At 41.3% G+C, this 20483-nt stretch overlaps 1 protein-coding gene across 1 annotated transcript; it reads right to left on the bottom strand.

Annotated features, from left to right (window-relative positions):
* Positions 1-21: 21 nt before the first annotated feature.
* Positions 22-18716, bottom strand: LOC310950638 (sperm-associated antigen 1-like; the record flags this gene model as incomplete). Its single annotated transcript, XM_083918543.1, has 18 exons — positions 22-1821; positions 2009-2332; positions 3413-3577; positions 3732-3858; positions 4754-4895; positions 9870-10027; positions 11354-11506; positions 12464-12563; positions 14851-15297; positions 16062-16203; positions 16615-16721; positions 16937-17067; positions 17273-17378; positions 17492-17604; positions 17834-17904; positions 17982-18104; positions 18221-18380; positions 18571-18716. 18 exons carry the CDS (start codon positions 18714-18716, stop codon positions 1693-1695), a joined length of 2844 nt encoding a protein of 947 aa, XP_083774669.1. The 3' UTR covers positions 22-1692.
* Between the last annotated feature and the right edge of the window lie 1767 nt (positions 18717-20483).

Below are 20483 nucleotides of genomic sequence, written 5' to 3'. Positions count from 1 at the left end.
CCATTTTTTTTTATTGAACTATTTCACATCATCTTAGCACAGAAGAAATGACTGTTTCCAGTTTATTGAATGGCCCTCTGTGAGTACTGTACACATTTTATTTACATCTCTACTGAAATATGTTAAAAACACAATGAAGTGAAACTGGAACTGTGAAATTATTGCCTCTCGCCCCCCAACTTATCAACCTGAACTAAATTTGGTACATTCATTTAGAATTGATGTAGCATTTGAAAACAAAGTGGTTTGGATTCAGGCGGGTTGGATTTTGGATGACTGGAATGTTCAAGAATGAAATACTTAACATTGATATGTCTTTGAATTAAGAGGAGACACTACAGGTGATTAGGATCAACATGTTAAACACGTCACAATTAAACTTCCACAGATGTTTACTCACATTAAGACAGTTCTTTTTGTATTACATTAATCTGAAAATGAGGGTTTATCTAATGCTGGCTTATGATGAATTAGGAGAAATCTACAGAATCAAAATCTCTAAATGAATGTGTCTGTCTATAGTGTCTCACCTTAACTGACATTATTTTAAACAATTATAAGTAGATATATGTATGATTTATGATGCATAAATCCAAACCATTTGAAATGTTGATAAAGCTACTGTGTGACATAAATATAGTCTCTCTTTAGGAGTATCTGCACACTCACCAAAATGTAAGTGAATCCTAGTCTGAAGTCTAAGGCACGCATCTGAAAGATGCTGCTTTCCTCTGGTGTGAACTCTTCTGCAGGGCTGAACTGCGTCAAGATGAATGTGCAGATGTAGGTTAGGCTAATTTGGTAAACAAATAGGTTGAATGACTTTATGTCATTTTCTTATGGAGAAGACACAAACACCAGCCACTGAGGGATTTGACATTAGAACCCAGATGAGCTAATTGCATAGCTGATTAAACAAAAGAGCATCTGAGTCCTGTAAAGTTACAAATACAGCACTGTCAGTAGAAATCAGTTCAACAGATACTGCCCAGAACAGCAATAAGATATCATGCAAACCTATTTCTCCCACACAGATCATACATATCGTCATACAATTGTTACTTAAGCTTGTGGTTTTGACCCACAGCAATGGACATCTTAATTAGCTCAGTAGCAAATGACCCCACCTGTTCCTTGGCAAGCTAATACTCAGAACGCACTGAATATCATTTTCTGATCTCCGCTGGTGTCTGATGGAAGCTCATTTATCAAAGGACTGATATTAAAGGACTGACAGGGTTCAAAGACCGGAACCATAAAGCTCAGCTCGGGGAACAAGAGCTGCCCTGAGCAAACTTACTGGTCTGTAGGGAAACACTTGCCTGTAGCCTGACATAACATGGTACATTGGACCCCATTTATCAATACACTACAGAGAAAGGTCCATAGTATCCAATTGTCTGCCTGTTATACAACGCAAATGGTTAGTGGTGGTACAAAAGTAAATCTGCATAGCAAAATGTTCTGGAGAGAAAAATATATTCCTTATATACTGTCACTCAAACATACAGTGATCAGATCAGTTACATTAAGTTACAGTGGAGTGGATGTGACTCAGTTCCTTTGTACTGCTCTGGGGCACGTTCTGCAGCTTCCTGCCTTTGTGTACTCAGTTCTTGTGCAGTGTTTTGCATAGATCCAAGAGTTGTAGTGGTGCAGCAGCTCATGCAGCAGGGAGCAGGGGCAGGAAGCTCAGATGTATTTGTTAGCCAGATTCTGAATATCGTTCTTAGTGAACTCTGTGCTCTGTGCAGCAGACAGATGCTCAAACAGCTGAGTCATGTGGCAACGCTCATCCTTCTCCAGCAGCATCAACACAACCTGCAAAACAGCAGATCATCATTAATCTCCAAAAAACCGAGCTGCTTGGGACAAAATGGACAGATGACTTACAAAGACTATGAATGATTTCTTAGATGGAGTCGTTTCCAAATGAAATATGTGCTCTGTAAGGAGACATGTGACTTAGAAATAAACTTCCTATAAACCTGGGACAAAACTATCTTACCGAGAACCTGTTGGTGGTGTGCAGATGGTTGAGGTGTTGGTAGACTAGGTTTGGGTCTTTCTCCAGGAGGTGAGAGTCCAGCGCCTGCATGATGAAGCTGATGGTGTTTCCATCCAGCTGGGTACTCAGGAACTGGGGAAGCATCTCTGGGACCGTGGAGGCCAGCAGGTCAGCGCAGGCTGCAGTGTTTCTGCTGCAGCGGGCGGCGTTCAGAGCCTGGCCGAACTCGTAGGCGTCGCTGGGCTGGAGGTTGACTGTGATGTCCTCTCCTCTGGGACTGCTCTCTGAGCTAGGAACGCCTGTGTTTTCCTCCTCACCATCAACCTGAGAAGAAGATAAACACAAGGGACTAAGGTTGATTTACAGAGGAAAGACTTGGGAGACGGTTCGATGGAGAAGCTTTGAATTTTGAGGAAGGATGGCAATCTTTACTTTGTGTGCATACTGCATTCATATAGAGAAATTTTAGACTTTAATATGAGAGAGGCCAGAAGAGAGTAGGCAGGTATTATTAAGCCAGGAACACATTCTGGCAAGATGCAGTCCATTATTCCCAATCTTGGTATTATTATTATTATTATTATTTAAAACTTATTACAATTCACCTCCTTCTGAATAAATTGGTTTTGCTACACTTATCCAGTCTGAGATGTGCTTGTTGTTAATGTCCAGAGGAGTAGATTCTGTATTTAAGTCCTCAGTTTGTGCATAAACAATGTTAGAAGTCTGGTAGCTGGGTTTTACACTCCACTGCATACAACAGGATATTTGATTTAAATATACAATCAAATAAAACTACAACTCCCAGGAAGCACTGTGATCCAAAGCACACCTCCATTAGACAGAGCTAGTCATGTTTCTGGCCCCAGGATAATAATAAGCACTTTATTCTTGCAAGATGTGTGATTTTCTTTACCAGTCACATTACTTTGGGTGAGTGCCATTCAGTGCTGCCATACAATTCAGCGTGTCTGGGCCTGTTTTGTGGGCATGGCTGCCTAATGCTTTCATGAGTTTGTTGAGAACAGTCCTTTCATTACGTGGTCATATACTGTATATTAGACCTGGTGGTTCAGATCATCTTAACTAAAAAGAGTCCATTTTGAAAGTGTGTGATGTGCAGGGAATTGTTCCACCATTTTGGTTTGGAAGCACAGAGAGGACTATAATCTGCAGCTCATGTGGCCTGCACTTCTGACTATGGCCACTTAACCCACCCCACCACACAGCCGAGCACTATACCAGGGGGCTCCATGTGCAGCTTGAGCCAGGCTCCTTCACCCCCCCCCCCCCTGCCCCCATCACCTTCCTTCCAAACAATAACATGTAAACAAATCCAATATATTGAGTAGGGATGCTGACCAATTGATATACAAAATGATTCAAAAGTACATATGTATGTACCTCTGTGATGGGGACAGTCTGTCTAGGTTTGGCCGTTGAAGCGCTGGCGTTTGCCAGACTCTGTCTGAGCAGCACTGTGACCTCCTCCAGCTCCTTCTCAGCCTCCTGCACATTGGGATCCTGCTGCAGTACCTCCTGCAGGTCAGAACTGCACGCCACATAGTCCTGGTGGAGGGTTACACAAAATACCGCTTTAATATTTTAGATTTCCCTTCACACACACTTAAATTCACTTGGGGTGAATTTATAGATTTCCCTCCAGCACTGAAATGAACACATTCCTTTGTGGCATTTGTCCTTCATGGCCAGCTCTCTTCACCTTGAGGCCTTTATTAGCCAGCGCTCGTCTGTAGAAGGCTTTCTTATTGGTTGGCTCCACTTTCAGTGCTGCATCACAGTCCTGCTTGGCCTCAGCAAACCTCTCCAGCTTCACGTAGCACAGGGCTCTGCAAACACACACACACACACACACACACACACACACACACACACACACACACACACACACACACACACACACACACACACACACACACACACACACACACACACACACACACACACACACACACACACACACACACACACTCTCTTTTATCTTGTCAGATAAGTTGATGCGTAACAGAGTTTGTGACTCATCAGCTGTGAATCCCACTTATTAATGTAGACATTTTTATATGAGATATATTTTCTATAAGACATCTCTGATTTTTGCTCTAATAGTTTTGCTTTATTCATGAATGTATTTTCAGTCCCATGGGTCTCAGCAGCTGTGAAGCAGTAGAAAGTGTGTGTTTGCTCTGGTGTGGCTGTACATACAAGCTCTTTTCCACCTCAGAGCTCAACATACACACGCAAACATGAACACACAATAGAACAGCATCCCAGTTTCCTGTGTGACATGATCAATAACCTACCTACTATTGTGAAAAAGAAATGAAAGGAGGGGGTCAGTTGCAGAGAGAAAACTCTACTGTGCTTGCTGTACGCAAGATCATATGATAGTGTCTATAAACAGAGCTGTGATAGACACTGCTGAGGCAGGCAGCTGTTTCTTGAGCCTCGGCCATTCTGGTCCAACTTATCAACAATACATGCTAATTTACTGCCAGTGATGAGACTGACAACTAGCTGGGATTAGCCACAGAGCTGAATGTGCCGTCTTGCAGATGACAGCTGGGAATAATGACTGTCTGTTTTAATTTATCCAAACTACTACATAGTTTTCATTGGTGTCTTCTGACAGAAAACAACCCATGAGAAGCACAGAGTATCACGACAGAAAGTGAGAGAGAGCACAGCAGTGTCTGTGTTTGTTCATGTTGAGACGGAGCCTCTCACCTGTTGGTGTAGATAGCACACTCTTCTGGCTTCATCTTAAGGCATTCAGTGTACTTTCCTAGTGCATCCTGGTACTGGCCCTTCTTCACAAAGTCATTCCCTTCTTGCTTCAAAGCTGTAAAACGGACTTCTGCTTTCCTTTCTGGAAGACAAGGTAAAGTGGTGATTACTTCATTAGTCTTTAATTATACTCCAGAGATCAGTGAGGGCCACCCTCATTTACAATGACGTCAAGTCAGTTACAGAGAAAAAGAAAACAACACGTAGAGACCATCTTGAGATGGGATCACACCAGCTAAATTGGGCCAGGGGTTTAGAGTGGCGGGGTCACGCCCCGGCCCTACTTTCTACTTCATATTTTCTCAGGTCTCCCTGTCATGAAATAGATTATTGTATAAAAATAGTTTACTGCAAAAGTGTTTGAACTGACAGATAATATGGCACACTCCTTGAATAAAAGAAGGCCCAATGGGAGATGAAACACCTGAACTCAGGTCATTTCATAATGCAAGCTCTGATTGGTCCCAAATTTGATGTGACAGCAGGCAGGGGGTTACATGGGATGTGAATATCTTGATACACTGAGGAAAATACATTACACATGTAAAATAAGCATAACTATCAAATATGAAAGTCTACGTTGAATGTATTAATTTTTTCTTAGGCATTTTTGTCTGGGATTGTCCAAGAAAAAAACTATTTGCTGTAGTTTGTTTGCTGGAATGGTGTGACTGTGCTGAATCCAACATAATATATGTCATCAAAAAATATATGATGGGTTCAAAAGATAAATAAATGGGTGTAAATGGCATGTCTGCAGTCAATCTCAATGCTAAATGGACTTGTACTTATACAGCACCATTATTCTGACCACTCTCTTTACACTGCTTGTCACATTGATGCACTGATGATGATGGCTACCTGCCCATCATCTCATCTAGATTCAGAGCAATTTACCCAAGGACACTTCAGCATTCCGACCAGAGGTATCGGGGATCAAAATGACAATCTTCCAAATGTAGCATGACGCGCTAACTCTGATCCACAGCCGCCCTAGACTCTAGAGACTTAAAAATACACTTCAGTCAGAAGAAACTGTTAACAGACCACTTATTTAGAGTTTTGTATCAACTTCAATTTAAAGGGGTAAATCCATCAAGTATGAATATATAATATCCATTCAAAGCGGCCTCATTTTGCCTCGCCTTTTCCATCTTGTGTATGCAGCCTTTCACTCATCCACATTCTCCAACCTCGGTGACAAAATGTGTCATGTCCAGGCACTCGGAAAAAGGGCACAAGCCAAACTCAAGGCACGTCAATCCCACTGAAAGACACTGGCCTTCTCTGCAGTCACTGTAGGTCCCATCACTGCAGTACTAGGTGTGCTATGTTTCTGAGCCCTTACAGAGCAGCTGAAACAATGTGGCCTCAGTGGATCTATCTTCTCTGACTGTCCAGCCTTTGTCATTGGGATTCCAGAGAAGTGCCTTTGGAAGGTGGCTATGACGCCACACTGCTGTCATGGTATACACTGATCTCACAACATGTTGCTTGAGTTGTGTCACGGATACATCGGTTGTGGATGCCAGACTGTATCTCAGCTCATCAAGGCTAGTGCATGGACTCCTGTTCTCTTTTCCCCCCTTTTCTACAGATGGGGGGTCATTTTCTCCCCACAGGCAATGCTTCTGTCAAGCTGTCCGATGCTCCAGAGTTTGACATTTCTTGAAAATCCGCAGGGTTGTCTTCCCTTTTCTACCCAAGCTACTTGTGGAGTTACAGCCTGTGAGGGCGTGGCATGCAGACAGACACTCACAGAACTGAACTTTACTTTCTATGACATACCTTTGCTTGCATAGTACAAAAGCAAAACATGTGTACTTGTGTCATCACATTTGATGATAAGATGAGAATGTGACTGTGCAAGATGTTTGTCTCACACACCCAGGGCTAAGCTGTATTGCATGTGTGTTACTGCGGCCATTTCATTCCTAACAGCTCCTCTACTCTGAACGTTACTTGGTTTAAGTCACTGCATGTCCCAACACAACATCACATTAGTCTGGAACAAGTTAGCAGAGGCTCCCTGTTCCGTACCATGCAAACAACATCAATACACAATCAAAAGGATTTGGATTGTCTGACAGCTTGGAAGAAAGATTGCAATTTGTGTTTAGATCAGTGGCTCCCAACCTTTTCTTTAAGACGAAGCCCCGCACCCCCGTCAGATGGATTCATCAACACCACCCATCAGGTTCATCAATATCAAGTTGATATTATTTAACACATTTTTTTACAATATAGTTAGTTACAGTATTTTTTATACAATTGAAATCATTTTTAACTACTTTAAAAAGCATTTACACATTATCAAACTTCTCTCTCCTCGCTTGCTAACTACTTTGCATACACTCTCGTGTGCAACACATTTTGTTCCAGCTACCAATGACTCAATGCGGTATATCATTCATTCATCTTCAGCCTCTTCTCCCTGTCGGGGTCGCGGGGGGCTGGAGCCGATCCCAGCTGACATCGGGCATGAGGCGCGGTCCCCCCTGGACAGGACGCCAGTCTATTACAGGGCACATAGAGACGAACAGAGACAGACAACCATTCACACTCACATTCACACCTACGGACAATTTAGAGTCATCAATGAACCTCACACCTGCATGTCTTTGGACCTTGGGAGGAAGCCGGAGAACCAGGAGAAAACCCACGCAGACACGGGGAGAACATGCAAACTCCACACAGAAGGGCCCCGGGAACCCTCCTGTTGTGAGGGGACAGTGCTGACCACCAGACCACCGTGTCAGTTCAATGCGGTATATATTTTTTTAATTTTCAAATTGTTTTATAGTTTGTTTCAAATCAGGTGAGATACATGACTATATTCCCATGTGGTAAATGCAGAAGTGGCCCCAAGGGTACAAGTACCCCTGTTTGGAATCACTGCTCTAGATTAACTGCAGACGTGCCATTTACACCCATTTCATTTTGCTTGGAATGCGTCATAGATTTCTTGATGTAGACCACAGACCATACCTGCAACAGATACATTTCATATTATGCTGGTCTCCGTACAGTCACACTCCAAATATGCCTAAAAGTAAATTAATACAATCATCATATACCTTCATATTTGATGTTTATATGTTTTATTACCCTATTTCCTTAGTGCATCAATATATTCACATTTCAAAGAGTAACCCCCTGCCAGCTGCCACATGACAAAGAAGAGGCAATACCATTATAAGAATATTAAAACTCCATTCAAAAAAAGGTCAAATTATTTGGTTGATAAATTTGGATAATTAAGATGTAAAATAAACAATTACAAGTACAGGTTGGGAGGTTTAAGATTTCTAAAATGTCCAAATGAATTTATTTAAGGAGGTGTTGTTTTTAAGGTGTCAGGTGCACCAAAATGAATCAAAATAAAGTTTTCCAGAGCTAGTTGGTACAGCACGTCTTTTCGGAGAGAAGACACCCAACCCTATCACTGAAAATAGAATGCTGTGTGTTATTTTAGTTGAACTAATGAATCTATGCTGACACTTGCAATACACCCCCCCCCCCCCCCCCATTTATAAGTAAACCTAACTCAAGGAAATATGCCAGTCTTCTGTGCCTGAAGGTGTAAAACCTTGAAATGAATGCTGTGCCAGCTATATGTGAGGCAGCAATCAGTCATAGTGTGGACTAAGGGCAAATCAATCTGCTGCAAAGACTGGACTGGGAGAAAGAACTGTGCAAGCAGGTCTATTCTTTCAATAGGGTTTAAATAGAACAGCAGAGTCCAGGGAATGGGGAAAAGTGCACGGTCAGTGAACAGAGGTGACACGTCCACTTATATAAAAAATGAGTCCTTTAACATTCTCCTATCTTAGAGCCCAGTGAACCAGAAACAGGAACCAGCTTAACTTAGGTAGTAAAAAGGCAGAGTCTATTTTCTTTGATTCCTCTATCTTGATGTGAAACAGTGGTGGAAGAAGCATTTAGATTATTTGATGAGTACAAATATCTTGAATTGAAAATATGAACTAGGTAAGGGTGTACAATCATTTTTAGCTAAAGGTCAAGGGGAAAGTACACAATGCACACTTTTTATTACTCCAGACGTAATTACCTCCAGAAGCCTCAAAACCCTGTCAGCATGTGATTGTGGGGACTTTATAGCACAAAGCATTTTTCCAACATGACTCAACTTAGCTGAACGTGACTTCAACAAAGGAGCTCCTAGTGGATCTGAGGAGGGTAAAAACACCTGTGACCCCTGTCTCCATCCAGGGGGTCCCTGCAGACATTGTAGAGGAGTATAAGTACCTGGGGGTGTATAATAAGTTGAACTGGACTAGAAGCGCAGAGGCTGTCTACAAAAAGGACCAAAATCGGCTCTTCTTCGTGAGGAGGCTGAGGTCCTTTAACATCTGCCGGACGATGCTGAGGATGTTTATGAGTCTGTTGTGGCCAGTGTGATCTTCTTCACTGTCACATGCTGGGGCAGTGGGCTGAAGGTCGCAGACACCAACAGACTGAACAAAGTGATCAGGAGGTCTGCTGATGTTGTGGGGGAGGAGCAGGACACCCTGACAACCGTGGCAGAGAGGAGGATGCTGTCCAGGCTCCGGTCTATCCTGGACCATGTCGCCCACCCTCTCTACGACACACTGGCCCAGCAGAGGAGCACCTTCAGCAGAAGACTCCTCGCACCCATATGCACAGAGCGCCACAGGAAATCTTTCCTGTCTGTGGTCATTAAACTATACAATGCATCCCTCGGAGAGCCTGTCCCCCCTCTCTGTTATACAGACTCAATCATAAACAATCTATTCTTTGCACATTATTACAGTACTTTTGATCTGTATATATTACTATTGTAAATAAGATATTTTAAATACATGTATATAATGATATATATATATATATACTGTTATATATTCCTATTTTTACAAATATTTGTTGTTTGTATAATATTGTTGTTATAATATGTTGTTTGTTTAGCTGGAGTTTGAAACAAAAACAATTTCCCCCTGGGAAGTATTTCTGATTCAGATCTGATTCTGAATCACACCAGTAAGGGTAATCCTGTGTTTTGACTTTCAGAACAGACCTGCGTCTCTGGCTGCCTTCTCTGCTCGAGCCTGGAGGACCTCTGTGCTGGGTGGCTCCTCTCTGCGGTGCTGCTGAGCTGACAGAGGCACCAAAGGAATGTCCGGAAGTTTCTCTCTCCAGTCTGGGCCGTCCTGCTCGATCAGCAGCCGGGTGATCCTGGAAGGGGACGCAGATCCGTCAATACATGGATATCAAGCAGGTTATAGTAAACAGTCACACAGACAAGATATTTAAAAGGCTCACAGTAAGTAAGTGTTAAAGGTTTGTGCAATCAACACGTTTCTGCTGACGAGTATGTTTATACAAGCATCTCATTGTTAAATGTTGTAGATATATATGGAAATATGCTAAAGCTATGACGTGCTGGTACTCCCGAACACAAAGCCAGCCACAGCCAGGTGAGTTTCCCTATTGCATAACAGAGAGAGGACATGCACTTTGAGAGCCAGAATAAGCCTTGAGCTGGAGCTGCTTTTAAACACCAGCTAAATCTGTTAGCCACTAATTAGACTTTCATTTGTTTTGTTTTAATTTAGTCTTTAGGACTATGACACAATGCAATGTATGGCTTCTTAAACTATACAACAAGATTCAAAATGTGGAAATAATATTATACAAGGCAGACAGAGTGATAACATTTCCTCATCTTGTTCCTTTTTTTATTTCCTTATCTAAGCCACCTAGTAGAGACCATCATGAGATGGAATCACACCAGCTGAAACGGAAAATCAGGCCAGGGGTGTAAAGTAAGCCCCCAGGATTTCCAAAGCCTGGAATTGCCACTTCTGTTCCCATCACATGATGTCATTAGGCCCAAAACAACCTTTCGAGCATCACAACCCCTGCGAAAAGACCCGTTTCACTATCAGATTTTGATCCATTAGGTCCATTAACATTTTGAAAGGCTAGAAGAGCCACAAAATTAAATCATTTAATCCCCACTCAAGTTAGCTGGAGTGCTAAACCAGAAGTAGCCAGCAGAAGTCTCTAGAGCCTTTTCTATGGGTCTTATGATGGGGAAGCAGTGCAGATCATCGGGGTATTTTTAGACATGGCAGCTGAACCTTTTTGGCTTCATGAGCCACTGAGGAACTTTCATAGGAATGAAGGGGGCTCTGCTTTGAATACTGTACCCAATTCTCTTTATACATCCATGGCGTAAAGTAGGTGACCAATGATCCTTTACCTACTTACTACACATCTACTGACCAGACAGACAGACATATAAACACCTGGCATACAGTTCCTGCTACAGTAGGTGTCTCCAGTTTCTCATACCAGCATCACTGTTGCGAATGGTAAATACGTCACTCACTTAGAATTACAATGGATAGTAAAAACCCTCATCATAGGTTTCTTAATCAGTTAAATAGCAGTTAGAGTCCCTGGAATATCTGCCATGGGCAACTCATTTAGTCATCTCTGTGTTTCAGTACAGACATCTCCATCCTCTCAGCTGAAGAGAGAGGGGAAGGCTAATACCTGTTGACGCTGTCCTGTGCTGCTGGCACGCTGATGTCTATCTGCAGGACAGTCTTGTAATCCACGTAGGCCTTGGGGTAGCGTTCCAGGGACTCATAAGCCATGGCCCGGCGCAGGAGGGGCTTGAGGGAGAATGATTGCAGCTCCAGGGCTCTGGTTGGTATAAATAGGTGTGATGAGACAGGAGCAAAGGATCAAGTCTGCTGCCTCAGCTATAGATGCTACTGTCTGAGAGTACTGTCCATCTGGATTGGGTATCTATATGTGTGACGGATTTTCTTCAGATGTTCTTGTGCTGTGTCGGTATATAATTCTCATGTATGTATTGGTGTACACATGTACTGTTGTGTATGTGTGAATGATCTGTCACACCACCCAATTTTTACTCTCTGCCCTAGAAGTCAAATCTTAGTTCAAACATACCAAGTATTTAAAGGTTTTCACATGGGAGGTTCACTCGCGTTATCCTGAGTTTGCTGCTTATACAACTTCAAAAGAGATAAATGTAAATCCCTTACGACATACCCCAGTGCAAATCCCCTCATAAGAAAAGCGATCTGCTACTAAGGTATGAAAAGGCAGGATTCCTACACCTTTTCCAAAGTCAGATTTAAGCACTTTTCAAGCATTTCAAGGTGAATTTTCAAGCTATTCCAGCACTTTACAGCTGTTGGAAATGACATTTGTATATACAGTACATACAGTATATACAGTAAACATATTATTGCACTTCTTCATCACATTCAATGATGTTATAGTGCTATAAACAACCAAACTAATGTTTCCTGACATTCTACAGAAGGGTGACAAATTACAGGAAAAAACATTGTTTGATATCGTGTCCCTTTGGCATCCTATATGACCACCATTTTAATCAGTTTCCAGCAATTACTTTAAAATCCAAGCACTTTTCAAAATTCAAGTGTTTTCAAGGATTTGCAGCAATTGTAAGCAGCACCTATAAGTAATAAGGCTGCAAAATGGAAAGCTGTGGTGGACCAAGGTAAGATCCGGTGCAAATTTTGAAATTTGGGTTGACATCCACAGCTAACAATACTTCTCACTCCACCTATACACAGTATGACAAGATGAGTCAATAATGTCTCTCACCTTGTGCAGTCCTGTATGCACTCTTGACTGTTGCCATCTTTAAGGTAGCAAGCTGCTCTGTTGGAATACAGAATACATAGATCCTCTGGACTATCAATCCCTGCGTAAAAAGGGAAACACAAGTCAGAAACAGAGTATGTAGTTCACCAATCTGTTCGACAGAATATCTGTACATTTGGTAAATATTTCAATGGGTTTTTAAGAACATCTTGGCTGGTTTAAGTGTGTCTTTAAAAAGTATTTATTTGTTATTAATCATTTATTATGTGTTTTAATATGTTCTGGCCTGACACAATAAAACTATAGAAACACGGGCTAAGGCTACTGCTTATTATTATTATACAATTAAAGGTTTAGTGTCTGTTATATTGCTGAAAGTGAGTGTATTGTAATGATAGAATCCTGTAATGACTAAATGAGGAACTTGCATCAGCATTAGAGGTATGATTAGAGGTATTACAAACCATTTCATGGTAACTAACCTCACACATACATTTATGTTGCAACAATTCTGTCTTCACTTGCTCAGCATACATTTTTTTGGGGGGAATTTTTCAAAACCATTCATGTTGTTAACTGAGCCAGTACTTTAAAGAGTATGGTCTAGATCTGAGCCGTTTCTCAATACCAAGTATTCCAAGTTCGGACTTGTGAGCTTTGTAGTTCAGACTTGGAAGGTTCGACTCGGGAGTCCAGACTCCATAGCATGGGAGGACCAGTACGGCCGTTAATGTGAAATGCAGTCTGGTATACAGTAGTCCACACAACATGTCATGTCAACTTGTGTTGTGATATGGCACAATATAAATAAAACTAACTTGACTTGATTTGTAATCTGAGGTATGAGTCTGGATGTTACATAAACCACAGTTCCTTAAACTCTTTATTGGGCCCGAGTCTAGCTTTTCTTCCACTAACATCCTAATACACCCAGGGCTTGTTGAAAACCAAGGTAGACGAGGACCGAGCAAAAGCTCCTGAAAACACTTTTAGGACGTCATCTCTTGAATCTTGCTCACACAGACTGCACTCAGTGTATTTGCTATTCTCTCTACTTGACTAATGGGAATTTCACTGTTCACAATCACTATTACTGGCAGGTTAATCAAGCTTATACTGTACAGTATATTACAGATGGAGCAGCATTCTTCTGCAACAATAGTCATCTGAGCGTGCCACCTCATCAGATGAAAACAGATTATGGATACTGACACAGTGAGGCAGTGATGATGTCTCAGCAACTGCTCAGTGAGGTTACTGTGACAGTAGAGCATGTACAGCATGTTAGAGGTACAAACTAGGACATCAATATACAACCTCAAGCGTGACTTTGATGTTGTAAAAGTCAGTTTGAAAGTCAGTATTATGTTGTTGTTTTTTTCTAGAAGTGTCCCTGCTTGACAGACCACTGACCACTGCATGGTTAAAGGGGTTCAAAGAACGAATCCTCCTTTGTGCTCTCAGCATTACATCCCTCCCTACATCAGACAGATGATGGACCTTTATATAATGTCGATGTCCAGTCCCTTTCACATTCAGTGGGAACAATATAACAGTCCACATAGAGACAGAGTCGGTATGCTTGATGGCTGATGAGCCTGACAGGAAGCAGTTTCTCTCCCTCCATCAATTGCTCACTTTCTCCCTCTGTGAGAATTATAGCTGTGGTCCTACAGATTCAATTTCACAGTGAGTGGTTAGCAGTCATGTGACCTGGACAGACCTGAGCTGAGAGGCTTATCACCAGACTGAGGCTAAAAGAGAAACACTGTCTGTATACATCACAACAGCCACATTTTGACGCAGTGTTAGAGGGACAACATCGCTTAATACACAAACAAACGTCCCAACCACTTAAGTCTAACTCAATATGGAAATCTTTGTCACTGTTTCTAGACTCTATGTGTACTCTATGTGTACGTCTTGGAGAGATCATTTCTGTTGTTAAGTTATAATTTCCCCTATTTCCTTTTGGTGTTTTACTTGTGTCATGCCCTGCACTGTAGTAAAAAACTAAATGGAAGCACCAGTATTATAACTGCAAGGTCATGACCTTTGATTTACAATTGTATTGACTTGTTATAGGAGACAGTCTCAAGAGCATTTGTCACTAAACACCATAAAGCGATATTTATTCAAATATGAGTGAGACTGGGGATGAAACTATGAGCCAGTTGTTTATAACACACTGCTGTCAGTATAGTTATAGTTATATATATATATATATGTTGTAATTATATGTATGACATGGAGGCATATAGAAAACTTCTCTCCAATATCATACATCAACAAAAATCTCACCCGCTATGTGAATGATATGACTGATCTAACCACCTTAGACTAAAATAACAAGAACGGCATTAAACGAGAGGACTCTTCCACCCTACCTGAGTCTGTACAGCCTTGAATAGCTTGTGAGTATTTCTCCAGTGCATCAGCAAATTGTCCGTTCTTAAACAGCAGGTTTCCTTCATTCTTTAGCCGGGACAGAGGTGGGGGCAGGGCTCCACATGGGGCATCAAGGTTGACAGTTTCCCCTGCATTTCCTCCAACAGGAGTTTCTTTGCTGTGATCAATCGGGACTGAAGTCGTCGAGCCTCTCTTGCTTGTTCCATTGATTACCTTTTCCTTAGACTCCTGCGAGACTTTGTACTTGTCAGAGCTGCCTCCTTTGCTCCTCCAGTGTCCATGTTGGGAGGTGTTGTACTCACTGTGAGGACCCCCATCCCCTCTGCTGTGGGGCTTTTTTTGAGCATTACCCATGTCTCCCCTTTCGGCAGGAGCAGTAGAGCTCTCCTCCCCTCCCACAGGCTGGCTGAGTTCAACCGGACAAGCTAGAAGGGAGAGGGAGGGAGAGGGCGAGAAAGCGAGAGAAGGGGGAGACACACCCACAGGAAGGAGTCAGCGGTTACATCACTATGGGGGAGGGTTGGACACACATGACAAGAGCCACTTCAAAGAGGGAGTTCCAGGAAGCAGCCTCACTCTACAGTGAATTATAAAAGCGCTGGGTGGGGGTAGGGCAGATAACACGCATAGTATGTCACGTTACCCAAAGGGACAAGGGGTGTTTCCTCTTTCTACAGCACAGACAGTCAGAGGGGTTTGTGAGGATGACTGCCCTACTATTACCAGAATTGCAGAAGCTTGCTCAGATGTTTTCTGTAAATTCAGTGGATTAGAGGGCAAACGCTTTGCCTGGCAGCTAGTCAGGCACAACACAAATACTGTAGTGTAAGACACTGTATTAATGTATATATTATTTACTATGTATTTTAGTTGACTGTGATAAGCTAAAATGTACTGATAGTATCATCCATGCCAATATACTGATTCACTGGTCATTTTACCAGAGCTATAGCTCTACTGCAATAGATATCTGCTTGTTGGTTAGTTTTAGCTGACTATCTCTTAAAATAGGTAATCTAATTAAACTGTCCATGTTGTGTTTAATGTAGCTAAGAGAACATTACCTATATTTGAATTGATCATACATTTCTGGATGGATTCAGGGAATTATAAACGCTCACTGGCTTGTGTCTCTGTGTGTAAATCAAGGACATAGATATTGATTATGCATGTGTTCAAACATTCTCACCAGTCTGTTCTGCTTTTGTCTCATTGGCATTGTTGTCATCTTCCTCTTCTAATTCTTGGATGATGATTCTTTTGCTTTTGCTTTGCTGCTGTGGTTGACATCCCTTCATCTTCTTCTCAGTTAGAGACTCAGACAGAAGTTGCTAAACCATAAATAATTCACACATTAGAAATTGTCAACAGTAGGAACCCAAACCAGTTATGTTAAGAGAGTCAGCAAAATGGACACACCTACTGTGGCACTGTAAAAGGAAAATCTTCTCCCCACTCACCTACTGTACATTAGAATCCCCAATACATCATTAATGGACATAAAAACAATGTCCTCAAAGGTGACTTGATAAAATACACCTTGAGCTCACCACCCAACATAGAAAACTGAAAAAAGTGACACCATTCGCTACAGTATAACAGACTACGTATGAGTATATTAATACCTTGCAGCAGCTGCAATCTGTTTTTAATTGCCTGATCTCACATAAATACAGTGACACCTAGTGGACAGAATTGCTACTGGCATGTAATCAACATGCCTCTGTACTTATATCACCTACAGTGGCTGCAGCATTCTGTGGCTCTTCCCTAAGCACCACCCTCAGATCTTCAGCAGCCATTTGGAAGTTGCCAATGTGATTATTAACAGTTGCGCGACGTAGCAGGGCTGTTGATGAAAAATAAATCACATATAATACAGACATGACATACAGTGAAGCTACTGTTACACCTGTGCTGTAAAGCTGCCAATGTGAAAACAAGGGGCTTCACAAAAAAAAGAACAGCTTCTTGAGGCAGTGTAGACATATAAATGATGTCAACATTAGAGTCATATATATCATATTTCTGTTTACATGCATAGTTGTGACTCCACTAAAGCACCTTTTATGTTGGCTGGTTCCAGCTCCAGCACCCTCATACAGTCTCTCATGGCATCGTGCCAGAGCTTCAGACTGATCTCTGCCTGGGCTCTGTTGTTGTATGCAGCTACAGTTGGTATTATGGATAGGCTTCTGTAATGGAAGGGCAAAAATAAAACAAAGCTGTATTTATAATGAGGTTAATGGACAAACACTTAGAGGTACAGTAAATGGGAATGGAATCAAACTTAAATGAATGAGTCTAATTAAATGCCAGGAAGCATGATATACAAACTGCAGCCCCCAGAGGAGATATGAAACAAATTCTATCTTAATTTAACTGACATAAGAGCCTGACCTGGAATAGTATGCAACTGCCTCCTTATAATCCTTTGCTTTGAAAGCTTCATTGCCTTTGTCCTTTTCACGATTTGCCAGAAGGACCTTCTCCTGTTGTGTCAGCACTGAATATATTGTAGAGACCATACATTTCAGAAACATACCCACAAAACTGTAGTATACTCAATTCTGCACTATGAGCACAAAATAACATAAGCTGCTACGAATAACTACTTACATGAAGCATCCACGTTAGTCTTGATGTTGGGGTGTCCAGTGTTTATAATGGCGGATTGGTCGTTTTTGACCACATTTCCGTTGATTCTTTCACATTCTTTTTCGACATCAAACCTGAAAATAGAAGGAAATATATTTGGGCAAAGGAAGATTTTCTGCAAAATGATGCTCTGAAACATCAATAACCTTTTAGCTGTGGATCATTGTAATGAAAGAAACTTAGCTAAGGATTTTTTGTAAAGTAAAATTTGAAGAACCTTTTATGTTCAGTGTCTTTAGCTGCTGTAACAGCGTGTTCTATCTTCTGAACATCAGAGACAAATGCAGAGACAAAATTACTCACTTGTCCCATTCTCCATAATCACATGGGAGAGTGCTCTTTGAGGAATTCTTCTTTGTTTTTGGAACTGAAGTCTGTGAATACATAAGACTTAATTTTACTATTTTTATTGTATGCATAAATGTACATAGTTGGAGACTTTTATATATACCTGATTCAGGGGAAAAGAGCAATTGGAACCTCTTATAGGGGGCATATTTTTATTCACTAGATCATCAAACATTGAGTGCTCTTTTAGTGAAGTCTCAGTCCTTTTGGTGCCTTCTTGCCATGTCTGTAAAGGACAAATTATTTAATATCAAAATGGCGGATTTTCAGAGAAATGGACATATAAGAGAGCAGGAATTGAGCAGGATTGATTAAAAACAGATACTATAATGTGTAGCATGCCTTTAACCCATCAACAATTTGACTCCACTCAGCATTAGAGAGGCTAGCTGCTGTAGCCACAGGGTTTTCCTTCCTGAGAGCTTGGCTCCTCGGGTCCAGTTTCTCCAAGTGACTCTCACAGAATTGAATCAAATGAGGATAAATGCCCTCCTCACCAGACCTTTACACAAAGTAAAACATTATTTTCTGAAAGCACAACTTCCTTGCAATATTTTCATTCAAGTTTAACAGACAGTGCATATACATTTTCTAGGATGACAAAATGATCTTGATGGAGAAAAATGAATTAACAATATCGAATATAATATTTGATTAACAATCATGATCATGCTCAGTTATGTGACTTTTACCTCAGCACTCTCAAGATCATCTCAAGATATTTGACATCCTTGCATTTTTCAATGTAATCATAGTCCAGGTGCTCCACAGGGACCTTCCCATTACAGTCAACGCTGGTGGACTGGTTTCGAAGAGAGAAAACTGTATCTGTGCTCATACCTGGGAAGAGACACAGTGTATTATTGCTGTTGTAATATTGTGTTGTTATTGTACAGTGGAGATCAAATTTAGAGAACAAAGTATTAATACTTGACTTATTCTGAAATACTGTTATTTTTTATTGTTCATAGAATATCAACTGTGTCTATACCAATGCTGTATGTTTTTTAAATAACCAAGGCACTTCAACAAAAACCTTTATTTTGTGAAAAGAAAAAGCAGTGATCAAAATTAGAGAACACTTTTAGATCCCTCCCAGTTATTGGTGTTAATCTGCACCTGGTGACAGGTGACTTCATTGTTGGACACACCCTATTTATCTGCAGCTCTCCTGGTTACTTTGTAAAATGGAAGCTGCTCTAAGGAGACTGAAACCCTGAGACAGCAGGTTGTCCAGATGAAGGCCAAAGGGATGACCCTCTCAGCCATCAGAGAGAGGTTGGGCATTCAGTCTGTGATTTCAACAATACTGAAACTTTACAAGGACACAGATTCATTTAAGTCCCTCAAAAAGGCCGATCGTCCACGTAAAACAAGTGCAAGAAAGGACAGGAATATGGGAAGACTCTCAATGGGGAATCAGTTCAACTCTGCAGCTGGAGTTGGTCTCCAGTTCAGTTCTCAACAGGGCAAGGATCTGTCTCTGCACACAGCGTCTCGTCGTTTAAGACTTTTTGGAGTGAAAGACCACTCAATTTTCATGCAAGACAATTCAATTCAATTTTATTTAGAGGGGCCAAATCATAACAAACATTATTTTAAGACACTTTACATATAGAGTAGGTAAAGACCACACTGCCAATGTCCCCTGTCACACTGTAAATCAGGTGAAGCAGTTCCTTGAAGCTAAGAATATTGAAACAATGAAAAGCCCAGCCCAGAGTCCAGATCTAAACCCCATAGAGAATCTCTGGAAAATCCTTGGTGACAAAGTAATGTGTAAGAAACCCACTCCAGTTAGTGAACTGTGGAAGAGACTGAGTCAGAATGGACCAAGATCAAAGCAGAGCAGTGTGAGAAACTAGTGATGTCCTGTGGGTGCAGATGTGCTGAAGTCATTCAAAGCTGTGGCCTCTACACTTCCTGTTCATTTTTGAATCCTACAGAAGAAAACATTGTTGAAGCCTTCTCTTCTGGCACAATGAACACTGTTCTCTCATTTCGATCACTGTTTTTTTCACTAAATAAAGGTTTTTGTTAAAGAGCCTTGGTTATTTAAAAAAAACATGCTATTACAGCAGTGGATATTCTTTCAAATTCTGAACAAAAAAAACAATAACAAAACAATATTTCAGGATATATCAAGAAATAATACTCTGTTCTCTAATTTTGATCTCCACTTATATAACGTTATACCGTACAGTATGTTCTTTTAATAGCAGAGTGTGCTAACCGAACAGTTAGGCTCATTTAACGCTAGAGCGTGAGTTAGCCCTACACAATGTGATGCAGTCTTGAGTTAACTTTTGTGTTCGTATTTGAGCAATTAACATTACGGAGAGGCAGCATTTTCATTTAATAAACGCCAGTGTTCATGGTCAACGTAATGTTAACTTAACACATTGCTATTAAAGTTGATGAAATAGTTTTACCTGCTGCTGTTTGACCTCTTTAGCTTTATCTACAAAGCGGAGTATGTTCTGTTACTATGGTAACCACACACGGAAGAGTGAAAGTGCACACCAAAGCGGAAACACGTCACGCAGTCCACAGTGGTTCCAAATTTGAAAAGGTGGCTGGCCGCTTCCTTTGCTGCAGAGGAACA

Source organism: Echiichthys vipera, assembly GCF_963691815.1.
Source record: "Echiichthys vipera genome assembly, chromosome: 8".
Taxonomy (NCBI): Eukaryota; Metazoa; Chordata; class Actinopteri; order Perciformes; family Trachinidae; genus Echiichthys; species Echiichthys vipera.
The sequence above is the reverse complement of the archived record's forward strand: the minus strand, read 5'-3'. Positions and strand labels throughout refer to the sequence as shown.